The following is a 12,389-nucleotide window of genomic DNA, read 5'->3' as shown; positions in this document are numbered from 1 at the left end:
CTGGGGTCCACAATCCAGAGCTGGCCTTGGGGAGTCCCCAAGCCTTGAGAAGCACTCTTCTCAACAGGTGCATTTACCCTTCAGCTTCAAGGTGTATAAAAGGCACCGCCAGGGAGAGGAAATCCTCCCCATTTGGAGTGCGAAGCGCGGAAGGCGCGGTCGGGGCTGGCGACAGTCGTTCGCCTTTCCGCCACCTGGTGGCGCCAGAGGCACGTCGTCTTTGCTCGCCCGCAGGGCTCCGGGGCGGCGCTGCCGAGTCTCTTGGTCTTGGGGCCTGCTTGGTTCCCTTCTCGGCCCCTGGACCTCGAATCTAGGCCCAGAGGAAAATCCACATTTACACACTCCCTCCACCCTGTCCCCAGGAAATGTCAAGGCCTTCGAAGTGAGGCTGGGAGCTAAATAACCAAGTTGGAAAAAAAGGGGCCGTTTTATGTTATTTGTAACGCGTTGGCAGAAGTTTTGTTTTCTTCTCCCCTGCTTTCTTGAGGAAAGGCATTAAACTCGTCCTTGAACGGAAATCTGAGAAGGAAACCATAAGGTGTTTTAAACAAGAACAAAAGAAGGGCATCTGCTTAGGCGTCTGGAAGTGGGTCAGTGGGGCAGGCAAGAGAGAAACACACCACGGTGTGAATATAGCCAAGTACTCCATTTATTAACAAAATAAGTCTTACCAAGGGAGAGCTCTATTCATCCCAAACAGGCCCCGCAGCCCTTGTGCAGCTGCATAAGGCCGGGAGGGAGGGAGGGAGGGTGTTGGGTGAAGACCCCGGGGCCGAGCCTTCAATCCCAGTAACTGAGGGAGCCCACGGCCAACTTTGGGGACTCTAGGGTCAGGCCTGGGAGGAGGCCACCGGGGTTGCTGTGATCCGTGTGCTCCCTAACTCCCCCAATGGTGTTAACAAGGCTGTGGTGCCAGCTGATACTACCACTGGTCTGCTTTGGAAGGATCTAGCAAGAATCACCCACCCAGCCCCCATCGCCAGGACAGGGACCACAGCCACAATAGCCAGAGAAAAACAATGACTATAAAAGCACTTTGCAAACTATAAAGAGCAAAGTTCCATGCCAGCAGGGCCTTCTAGAACTTTTGCTTCAGTGAAGTGAGCCCTGCGGGCCCCTCACCATCAGGCAGGGTGACCACCCGGTGTCTGGGGCCTGGAAGAGTCTGGGAGGAGAAAGGCTCTGTCGGAGGCGCCTCTCCGGCCACTGACCCGTGCTCAGAGCAAGATCGGGGAGCAAGGCTCTAATTTGGGGGGCCAGGGCGCTGACCAAGGAGCCTAGGGAGAGAGAGTGGCAGGTCAGGGGTCACAGAGCAAAGTTCCAGGTCCATAAGAGGGCAAGACCTCTAGCTCCCAACGCCGCTCCCTGCACCCCCAAATGCCTTACAAAAAATACCTCCTCTCTGTTACTCGTACAAAGGAAAAAAACAGAACCTCAAATGGATGGAAACAAGAAGGAATGAAGGGGAAAGGAGGGGAGAAGAGAAGGAGGAAGTATAGTTTGAACAGTTAAGAAGCATGCAAGAAACTCCCCAGGAAGGGAAAACAAAAAGAACCCCCAACTCCCCCTCCTCCCCATAAAACCAAACCAATCAAAAAAAAAAAAAAGCGCAAAAGGGAAAAAAACCCGGAAACTTACATCTAAGTAAAAGAAAAAATGGAAGAGAAAGGAAAAGGGACCGGGGACATGTAGTTACCTGTGTGATTAATATTATTATTTGGGGGGGAACAGACTCTTTGCATACCATTGACTCGTGTGGGCCGTTAATGCACTTATATTCCCAGCTTGTAAGCTAACATTACAGTAAATAAATACACAGTCCGGTTGGGGGGGGGGGTCTGGGCGGGGGTCCGGCAGGGACAAGCAGTGGTGGAGGAGGCAGCGGAGGCGGGTGGGGAAGGGAGGCGGCGGCGGGGAGGAGAAGAGGCTGGGGAGGGAAGCAGGGCTGTAGTTACTGGTATCCGAGCGCGGAGGCTGAGGCCAGTCTCTGTCCGTACAGCGCGTATGGTGAGTAGTAGGGTCCGGCTGTGGGGAGGGACGGCACGGCCAGGCCCCCGGCTGTGGATAAGTGGCTCTTGCCGTAAGGGTGGTACCGGCTTAGGCCCAAAGTGTGTGGACTCCGCAAGGACAGCGACCCGGGGCTGCCGGGGGCGGTCGGCGGAGGGAGGTGCAGATGGCAGGAGGCGGCAGCCGCAGCGGCCGCGGCGGCGCTGCCCAGGCCCGAGGCCCCCGGATAGGCGGCCAGAAGTTTCTCGGCGCCGGGCAGGGCCGTGTGAGTCCGTAGGTGGCTGAGCAGCTCCTCCGAGGTGGCGAAGCGCTTGTCGCACGGCCCGCTGGCCGCCACCCAGTTGCAGCTGTGCGGCAGCGGTTCGTTCTGCAGCATGAAGCCGTAGGTGTAGAGCGGGTGGCCGGGGAGCGCGGCCTGGGCGGCGCTGGACGAGAGCGCGGCGGGCTGCAGCGGGTGCCCGGGGTACACCAGCGGGTAGCCCCCCGCCTTCAGGCCAGGCGCAGCTGGGTCGTGCGCGCTGCAGGTGGAGCAGCTGGAGCCGCCGAGGTGCGAGGCGCCGTGGTAACCTCCCAGGCAGTAGGGGTCGCGGCATAATCCCTGCAGGAAGGACGGCGGGGAGGCCCCGGTGAGCGGGCTGGAGCTGGGGGGCTTGCCCGGGGGCAGGCCCAGGCCCCCCGACAGCTGGCCTCCCACGAGGCCAGACTTGCTCGGATCCAGGCCAGGCACGAACTGAGACGGGTAGCCGGCGTAGGCGCCCACAATGGAGCCGTGGTAGCCGATGCTGGAGGGTGGCAGCGGAAACACCGAGTGGCCCGGCTTGTAGGGCGACACCGGCGCCACGTGGCCGGCCCCCACCAGCGCGGAGGGCGGCTCCGACTTGCGCCCGGAGGCCCCGGCCTCGGCGCCGCCATGCGCAACCGGCTCCCCACCGCTGCCTCGGCTCACGGCCGCGGGCTCCGGGCTGGGCTTGGGCTCCTGGTCTTTCTTGTCCAGCTCCCCGCCGGCGCCCCCGCCGCCGGTCTTGCAGTCAGAGTGGTGCGGGGAGCCGCCCCGAGAGCCGCCGGGGGAGGACGAGGACGACGACGCCGAGACCGGCGCTCCATGCGGGGGAAAGGGCGTGCAGGCGGCGCTAGGGACCCTGAAGCCCGCCTTGTCTCCCGGGGACAAGGAGGAGGAGGAGGAGGTGGAGGACACGGAGGAGGAGCCGCTGTCTTTGCGAGAGTCGCCGCCTCCGGAGCCCTTGGAGTAGGGCTTGAAGCTGGACTTGTCCTCGGCCGGGGAGTCCCCCAGCTGCTTGAGTGCCGCAGACGCGGAGGCGGCGCCCGAGGCCGAGCGGCCAGGGTCCTTCTCCGCTCCCAGCCCGTTGGCCGCCGCTACCGAGTTGAGCTTGGACGAGGGCGGCGGGTCCGGCTTGCCGATCTGCGAGCAAGTCTGGGCCAGCAACGCCAAAGGACTCTTCTTGGCGTCCAGCTGTGGGAGACAGTGGTAAGGGAAAGGAGACGGGGGTGAGACCAGAGACCCACGGAGCGAGCGAGCGGGGCGCCAGGGGAGGGCGGTGGGCGCGGGGAGCACGCAAGGCGGCGCGACGGGGCGGGAGGGCCTCGGGGAGAGGGTCTGCGAGGGCCTGGCGGGCGGGCGGGGCAGCTGGGCGGAACTGCGCTCACACTGCCCGTCGGTGGGATCCCTCGCTCCACCGGGTTCCGGAGTGCGCCGTAGGCCCCAGGGAATGGGCAGTGGAAGTAGTCCACCAAAGGCCACCGCGGGAGAAGGTGACCTCTCTGGATTCGGGGCTGGGGGAGGGGCTGTGACTCGACTCCTGCCCTCTCATCTCCCCGCCTCTAGGCCCGGGTTAAAACTTATTCCTTCAGTTTGGGTAACTTCGCTTGGGACGGGTTTCTGGCGGTGGCGCCGCGGGGTAGGAGCCGGGAGAAGCGCGTTCTGAAGCCAGGGCTGCCGTTGGCGCTCTCTTCGTAGCCCCTCCCTCCCGGGGAGGGCACCCAAGCAAGTGGGAGGAAGAAAGACCTGGGGTCGGGAGTGCCTGGGCGTAGTGCACTCTAACCGGATGGGACAGAGGCGGCGTGGGACGGGGGCGATCGGGCTTCAGAGAGAACAAACCCGGGTGGAGGGGTGGGGGTGGGGGCGGGCGGAAAAGGCCCAGGAGAGATCATCTCTGGCCTGGACACTGGGTGCCCAGGAGAAGTAAAGGACCCAGGGGAGACTCCAAGAGCAAACCCAATCCGAGAGAAAACACGTAGCTCCGAAGGGCGAGTGTGGGAGGGGAACCTTTCCCGGAGAAGCCTGGGGAGAACCGGGTGGGCTCTAACCCCTCTGTTCTCCGTCCCTCCTCACTCCGTCCGCCAGTGTGGCCGGATCTGAGCGTCGCACCGAGCCCCGGGGCGCAGGGAGCAGGGCCGTGGGCCCGGCAGTGGTGGGCGGAATGGGGCCGGCGCAGGGCGGTTAGCGACCAGGGGACTGACCTCAATGGGGCTGACGGGAGTGGAGGACAGCGGCTGCAGGTACTCCGGGTGCAGGAGGTGGCCGGTGTGAGCGCTCAGCATCTTCAGGACCCTGATAGGGAGCCGGTTCGCCTGGCGCAGGGGGTCCGCCGGAGGCAAGAGGGACACCGCAGCCGGCACTGCCGGCCTCTTCCCGCCGCCGCCGCTGCCGCTGCTTTCGGGTGTCCTTGAGTTAGATCCAGCGGGCGAATCGCTCATTTGGAGGAGGCAGCGCCACTGGGGGGGCGGGGAGGGAGGGGGACCACCGGGAGGCGAGCTCCCGGGGCGGGTGGGCTCGCTCCGGGGCGGGTGGGCTCGCTCCGCAGCGCCGAGCGCGGTGCAGCAGTCGCTGCGCCTCCACCCCTCCTCCAACGACGACGACGTCGTCGCCGCCGCCGCCGCCGCCGCTAGCCCCGGCGAGCAACACAAAAACCTTCGCCTTTCGCGAGCCGCACGTCAAATAGCCGCGATCGGCAGCTACACTTCAAAGGGATCGCCGCGCCCGCCCAATCGCAGCTCTCGCCGGGACCCCGGGGCGGGGAGAGCGGCGGGCGGAGGCCTGCGCCGCCGGTGGGAGGGGAGAGCCTTAAAGGGGCCTCGCCCGCGAACCCGCCGCCTCGGCCTTTACCACCCGCCGTATTCCTCCCCTCCCCCAACTGGGCTGCCCCTGCCCCGGGGGTCCCAGAGAGGACGGGGCTTCTCCGGGACCCTGGGCTCTGCTCCCTATCCTCCGCTGGCTTTCCTGTAGCTCTGCCCTCTCTCGCTTCGCACCGCCGAGGGGTGGTGCTGGCGGAGGCAGTCACCCACAGGCCGTGTGTGTCTGGGGTGAGGTGGGGTGGGGTGGGGTGGATTGGGGTGGGGCGGGGTGGGCTGGGGGTGGGGTAGGAGTTCCTGGCGCCGGCTCCGGCACTGCCAAGTCCAAGCCTTTCCGGGAGGCAGCCTAGGGGCGGGCCGCGCCTCCAGAGCCCCAGCTCTGCTCTGGTCCTCCTCGGGCTCTGCTCGGGCTCAGTCCCGGCTCTGCTCGGGTTCAGCTCTCTTCCCCTAATTGGCTTCTCCCGGGTGTCCTCACTTGGAAGCGCCCGAGCCTCGGAGGCAGCCACGGTTCTCGGGACGCGGCGTAAACCGCTCCAACAACTTTGAGCCAGTCCGGTCCAAAGCCTGCAAGTTTGAGGTGTCCCTTCCGGGGTGAGATGGTCGCAATAAGCCGCGGTTCCCTAGGCGGTGCGCCCCTCCCGGATGCGCCGGGCGCGAGGTGCCTGCGCACTGATTTATAGTTTAGATGTTTGGTATGTTTCAGGTTTCTTACGGTGTTCTGCTTAGAGGCGTAAAATCTCTCACTGCACCCGGCCTAGCTGCTGTTGGGGGTCGGGTGGAGACCATGGAGAGGTCAGCATCCCCGAGGAGGGAGGAATCGCTGTAAGTGCTGCACGTCGATGCAAACTCCAGAGATGCGCCTACCCTACCCCCATCCTTTTTTTCTCGCGGGGGAAAATGCACTAGGTTTTGCCAGGGGAATTTCGGAATTAAAAACTTTTTATTAAAAATAACAGTATCCTCCTTCACCCTATCCCCTCCCTCCCGTGCCTTTTGGATGAAGTATGCATTGCCAGCCTCGCAGGGCAGAGGTTTCACATAGTCCTTGTCCGGACATTAAAGGTCCTGGTCCGCCGATCAGAAGGTGAAGCTGGCCCTTTGTGTACCGGCCTCTGGGGAGACCACTTCTCCTTGCTCTCGGCGGCCAGCGGAGGCGCGCTGGTGTCACTGCCTCGCTTCGAGTACCGCTTTCCCAGCCCGAATCCATCACTCCGATTGTCAGGCCTGTCACTCGGGGCGTATTGCTCTAGGACTCTGCTGCTCGTTGATCAACGCCTTGAGATCACATGAGATCCCAAGACGGGGACAGATGATTTCAAAGGGGTTCTTCCAATGGAAAGAAACAAGTATCACAGAAATAACAAATGGCAATCTTTATCATGCTCAGTAAAGAAGGCAGCCGGCACCACGTCAATTACACACTAAACTGAATGTACTTCCTGGATCCATCTGGTTTTTGGACAGTATGCATAGACCTCTGAGAAATTACACAAGCTTTCCCTGCCCCAGTTTTAATCCTGGTAAAATTAGGTTACCACGAATGCCAAGGGATGCCCTGACTGGGTGATGTATTCCATACTGCAGCAAGAGGGTTACAAGAAGGAGGGGGGACCTCATTTATTTTATTGTGGTGGTCCCTACACCCGGCCCACCCCCCCTTCTCATGCCAGCCTCTGAGCCCTCTGACATCCTTGCTACTGCCAACACCAAGTTTAAACATCCACTTCAGGGCTGCTTCAGCCTATGAGGCCATTTGGCCTTTGGGAGATTGCTCTGCAGAGAGAGGGCAGAACCTTCCAGAATGGAAGAAGGTGGGCCTTTGTAGGCAATCTTGGAGGAGGAGAAGCTGGGAAGGGGGGAGCCCTAGGAGACAGGAAAAGATGAAAGACCGCTTCTTGATTATCGTAACCAGCCCAGCTGTGAGTGCCAGCCAAGAACTCCTGCTAGGACCCCAGCAGATGTGTGTTAGGGATGATTAATGGGGAATCAGTTGGGAACAAAGGGGAGGGGCGAGCGACAAAGGCATTTAGGAATTTGGAAGGAATCTAGAGGGGTGGGAGGCAGCAGAGAGAGAGGGGAGAACGGAGGGAGATAAAATATTTACTCTCTATTTGGGGAGGAAAGAAGAAGGAGGTAAGGAATGAGTGAAAGGAAGGGAGAGCAGAGGAGGTGAGGACAGGGTGACCAGGCTCGGGATGGAGGGTGGAGAGTTTGCCCAGGTAATCATATATTGTCCTTAAGAAACCCCATTCCCTAAGCTCACAGCTAATCACTAGGAACGGGGGTGCCAGACAGCACTTAGGGGGAGACCAGACCTACTTCCCCACTCCTGGAAAGTGCTAGCAAAGGAATAGGGCCATGCTTCCCTTTCGGGTGCTGATGAGGAAAGCAGGAACCCTTTGGCTGGATCCATCCAATCGCCTTAGGAGGGAATATGGAAGACCATACTCAGCCAGGCCAGAGGCCTAATTAAAAGGTACTAGACGATGATTACAATCAGTACTTGACATTCACTTAGCTGAAATGTTACCCTCTATAGAGTCCTAAATGGGGCCCTAGTGGCCTAAAGCAAGTCCGTTTTCAAAGGAATGTCTTGTCACCTGGGAGAGAATAAGGCTGAAGAAGTTTTCAGTTGGGCGGTGTTTATTGAGGTTGATGAGGTGTGGTTGAAAATGCCACACAAGACAGTGTTGTACAGGGCCCAAGTCCTTCCTCTGCAGAAAAGTGGCAGTCCTGTGGCTAAGGGACCCTTCCCAGATTGCCCTGAGAGGGAGGGGCACCATGACAGTAGGATGGGGTGGGGCTGCTTGAGAATGCCCCCAGCCAATGAGGTGAAGAATTCTATGTGTCAGGCTCTTGATACGTTTCAGGTACCTTTATCCTTCCCATTTCTAGCGTGGAGAGGTTAGTCACTTACCCAAAGGCCAGTGACCAGTGGGTGACAGAGCGGTCCCTTGGAGTCAGGTTTCTGGAAACCAGACCTCTGATCTACATTACCGCGGTGGTCCCAGGCAAGGAAACCTCCCTAAGCTTCGGGAACCTCAGGTATAAAACCTAAGAGCGGCCACCTCAGAGTTGGGAGGCCCAAAACAGACAATGCATGTCACACAACTAGTGCTTGGCACAAAGAAAGTCCCAGGTCAGTGATGGCTGTGACCAACAGCATCGCTGGCATCTGTGGGGCGAGTGCTCTGGAGAAGTCACTGCACATCTGGATCCAGACGCTCCCAGCGCTAGGAACCCACTCGAACACCCAAGTCGGCCCAGCATCCTACCCAAATGAGGGTACCCCTCCCCCAGCCTCCAGTCAAAGGAGTCTTTAAAAAAATAAATGCTTCTCAAAAGCCGTCAAGAAAATCCTTTAGGAAATTCTGAATATTTATAGATTTTTTTTTCATGATTTCAATTTACATAAAACTCACCACCCAGGAAAAAAACGCCTGAGTCAGGTTGGGCGGAGAGGTGGGAGGTGTGTCGTGTGGGATTAATGTGGAGTTTTCCATCCTCACCAAGGTGGAATTGCCCGAATCACAGCCTCTCTCTTCATGACACTGAAGCCCTAATGGCAACAACAAGAAATAATATCTCACTGGGTAACTCTTTACATTTTTTTTTTTTTTTTTTAACAAGCTGTAAGAATTCTGAAATGTCGGCCTCACAGGGGACTTGGTTTTCCTCCCTGGCGCTTAATATCTTTCAGCCACTGGCAACTACTGCCTTGGCCAGGAGCCCTGATTCAGCACTGCCTCTGTCTGCCCCATCCCCAGGCTTCAGACACAGCCCCGGGCATGAGAAGACCAGAGGGGCCCAAGGAACAGTGGGAACAAACAGGCAAAGCAAGAAGGACCAGCCTTGCCAGGGAGCCCACTCTGGTAGCCCCCTCTTCTGTGTTCTCACAGCTCCGATTATGTTCTTACGCTCATCACAGGGCATCTGCCATCATTTATTTAGTTGTCCATTCTCCTGCTGGACTGTGGGTGCTTCTGTATTGCCCTCATCCTCGTTGTATTCTTATTGCCTAGAGGGATGTTTAAATATCTTCGTCGCAGCAGCCAACACTGACAGCCAAGCACTGTTGGAAGCGCTTTGTGCAATCCCTCAATTTCTCTCATTTAATCCTCACAGAAGCCCTAGGAAGTAGGTCCTATTGTCACCCCATTTCACAGAGGAGGAAGTGGAGGCACGGAGAGGTTAAGTACCCTGCCCCAAGTCCCAGCTGGTACGAGATGGGGGTATGAATGCACGCAGTCTGAATGCCATACATGCCCAGTGAAAGTTTGTTGATGAACGAATAAGAATTTTACATACAGCGGGTTATTTCTTTCTATCTCCCCTCACCATATTAGTAAAAATACTCAAGGTGGATGACTTCGTATTTTTCAAAATGTCAACTATATGAGCCTGTTGAAGGATCTTTTCCCAAATACATGTTTGCGTTCATCATCCCGCAACACTTTTCTGAGTTATTTTGGGCAGGTGTTTTTATCCCTTTTGACAGATAAAGACCGGGGCTCCCAGAGCTTCTGGGGGAGTGTAAGTCACACAGCAACCCTGGCAGCGCAGCAAGAAGAGGCTTCCTTCTCTCCCTTGTTCTCCTATCACAGCCCCATCGTCCCCATTGCCCAATAGATGGGGAGGTAACTCCCTTTGATAAAAGAGGGAGGAATTAACTACTTCTCCTCCCCCTTGAGTTTCCTTTGGAGAAGTGGTGGGAAGGAATGGACAAAGGAAATGTAGGCTGAAGCTTATCTCTCAGCCCTGTGTTTGATCCTGGTCCTTGAGCAGGGTGCTTTGAAGAAGTGGTTTCGTTTATCTCCTATCAGCCCAGGGGGAGATAGGCTGGGCTGGCAGGGAGGGGGGATGCGAGGAGGTGTGCTTTTGAAGTTCTCCTCCCTCAATTTGCCCCGCCCCAGACATCAACCTTAGCCCTGGGCAGTCACCCTTGACTACTTTGTTCCTTTGGGCCTTCAAGTTTCTTCTCTCTTTTAAGTTGCAAATACTGCTGGGAGGAATTATACTTTAGTAATCTGCCAACACCTCAGCTGTGATTAGCAGTATTTTACTCTGTAATAATAACATTTATGGAGCCTTATAGTGTGCCAGCCTGTCTGAGCTCTTTACCTGTAATAAGTCACTCAGTTCTCACTACAAACAGATGAGGTAGGGACTATGCTTGTTTTTGTAGGTGAGGCACTGAGGCTCAGAGAGGTTAAGTAACTTGTCCAAGTTTCACAGCTCAAAAGTGGTAGAACCGGGATTCGAATCCAAGTAGCTTTTTCTGAGCCAACCTACTGAGTGCAGGCCTGAGGGAGAGGGAGGCCCACAGGAGGAGACATTGAAAACACATGATTTCAGGGACTTCCCTGGTGGTCAGGTTAGGACTCCTTGCTCCCAATGCAGGGGCCATGGGTTCGAACCCTGGTCGGGGAGCTAAGATCTCACATGCCGCGTGGCATGGCCAAAAAAAAAAGCAAATGACTTCAACTGTCTTCCAGAATACTGGTCTTTGCAACCAGTGTTTTATTTTTGTGTCCAGGAATGAGAATATGGTAGAGAGGAAACTGAGGCAGAGAAGGAAGTAAGCTGAACATTCATTTAATTAATTGAACTGGATTGAATGAATTTATTCGATTTCTGTTTATTGGCCACTTGGTAGGTGCAGGCCCAAGGCGATCCCAGAGCATGTAAGGACCAGAGCGAGTTGGTCAGTCCAGGCCACCTCCCTGGCATGCACATTCCCAGCTCCTAAAAGGTGGGCAGCCCTTTCCTTCGGGCGTCTGTGGGCTTCTTTTGCAGATTAAAAGAAAAAGTCAGGAGGCTCTAACTCAAATCCTGCTAATTACCCTGTAGTTGAGTTGTCCACTATTCTTTTTTAAAAAAAATTGTTTTATTTATTATTTTTTAAATTGAGGTATAGCTGATTTACAATATTCTATTAGTTTCAGGTGTACAACATAGTGACTCAATATTTTTATAGATTATGCTCCATTCCAAGTTCTTATAAAATATTGGGTATAGTGCCTGTGCTGTACAATATATCCTTGTAGCTAATGTATTTTATACGTAGGAGTTTGTACCGGTTGCTCACTGTTCTTAAGAGAATTTGCTTCAAGTTCAATTCAGATTCTACCACATTTACTGAGCACCTCTGGGTGACAGGATGAATCATTCTAGGTGTGTTCGTGCACCATCTCTCATTTGGGTATAAGGGGAGTCCAAGAGCAGAGCGGAGGTCCTTGAAAGGGAAACAGGGACCAGGCTTCCCCAGCTGTCCTGCCCCCATGTTCTGAGCATCCCCCAGCTGGAACTACTGGACCCCCAGGAGATCTTGGTGGCAAACTGTGAATACCTCAGTTACACAGGGCAGGTACCTGCTTCTGACACCCACGCCCCGCCCCTGCCCTGCCCCCACTTCTGGCAGTGTCTAGGCCTTTAAACTTGTCCAAAGTATGCCCTTTCCTAGGCTGGGCTCCTGACTAGCGGGATATGCAGCTCCAAATTCATTTCAACAAATACGATTAGAGAAAAGGGGAAAACTGCTCAGGCAGTGGCTCAATTACCACTGGTTGTATTTGATAAAACCAAATTCCAAGATGTCAGAACAATTTCGAGGAGTGTTTATTTCCGTGGCCCTCTGCCAGCCTCTGCTCGGAGAAGGAAACCCGAGAGGTGGGGTCCCAACCAAGCTGATGGCTGGAATTATCCAAGTATAGTGGTCCATTCAGAGTGGAGATTTGCATAATAAGACCCCTTTAAAAGTGATTTAAATTATGATTAATTTTTTGGGAGAAATGCACTTATTTATTTGTGATGAAGTGATTCCCATGGTGCCAAATTCCCAAACTATGAGACTGTACAGTGGACAAAACATCCCTCTAGCCATCCAGTTTCTCTCCCCAATGCATCAATGCTATGAGTTTATTGTCCATCCTTCCAGAGGTATTTTGTACATATATATTCTTGTATATTTGTATTCTTGCAAATACATATATATTCTTTCTCCCTTTTATACACAAATGGCAACATACTACACAAACTGTTCTGTACTTGGTTTTTTTTTTTTTTAAGTTAATGTATTTTGGAGATTGCATGACGGGCTTCTGCCTTTTAGTTATTTATTTTTTCAGATTCACAGCATTGTTATATGGATGTGCCACAAGTTTATTTGACCTGTCCTCTGCTGGTGGACATTTAGATGGTTTCTAGTTTTTGCTCCTGCAGTGAATAACCATATATATGTATATGTGTATATCTATGTGTATATATATATATATAATATATATCATTCTCCT

At 55.4% G+C, this 12,389-nt stretch overlaps 1 protein-coding gene across 1 annotated transcript; it reads right to left on the bottom strand.

The window, feature by feature from the left end:
• Positions 1-689: 689 nt before the first annotated feature.
• ZNF703 (zinc finger protein 703) lies at positions 690-4,893 on the bottom strand. Its single transcript, XM_082680418.1, has 2 exons — positions 4,486-4,893; positions 690-3,478 (listed from the first exon to the last, which is right to left on the bottom strand). Exons 1-2 carry the CDS (start codon positions 4,720-4,722, stop codon positions 1,952-1,954), a joined length of 1,764 nt encoding a protein of 587 aa, XP_082536544.1. The 5' UTR covers positions 4,723-4,893; the 3' UTR covers positions 690-1,951.
• Between the last annotated feature and the right edge of the window lie 7,496 nt (positions 4,894-12,389).

Source organism: Grampus griseus (genome assembly GCF_964374135.1).
Source record: "Grampus griseus genome assembly, chromosome: 21".
Taxonomy (NCBI): domain Eukaryota; kingdom Metazoa; phylum Chordata; class Mammalia; order Artiodactyla; family Delphinidae; genus Grampus; species Grampus griseus.
This window is presented reverse-complemented; position numbering and strand designations above follow the sequence as displayed.

What these genes read in the sequence shown, in the direction of transcription:
- ZNF703 (XM_082680418.1), bottom strand. Translation starts at nt 4,722, where the DNA reads ATGAGCGATTCGCCCGCTGGATCTAACTCAAGGACACCCGAAAGCAGC. An exon ending in CTCCCGTCAGCCCCATTGAG is followed by an intron (nt 3,479 to 4,485) that starts GTCAGTCCCCTG and finishes TGTCTCCCACAG; the next exon opens with CTGGACGCCAAGAAGAGTCC.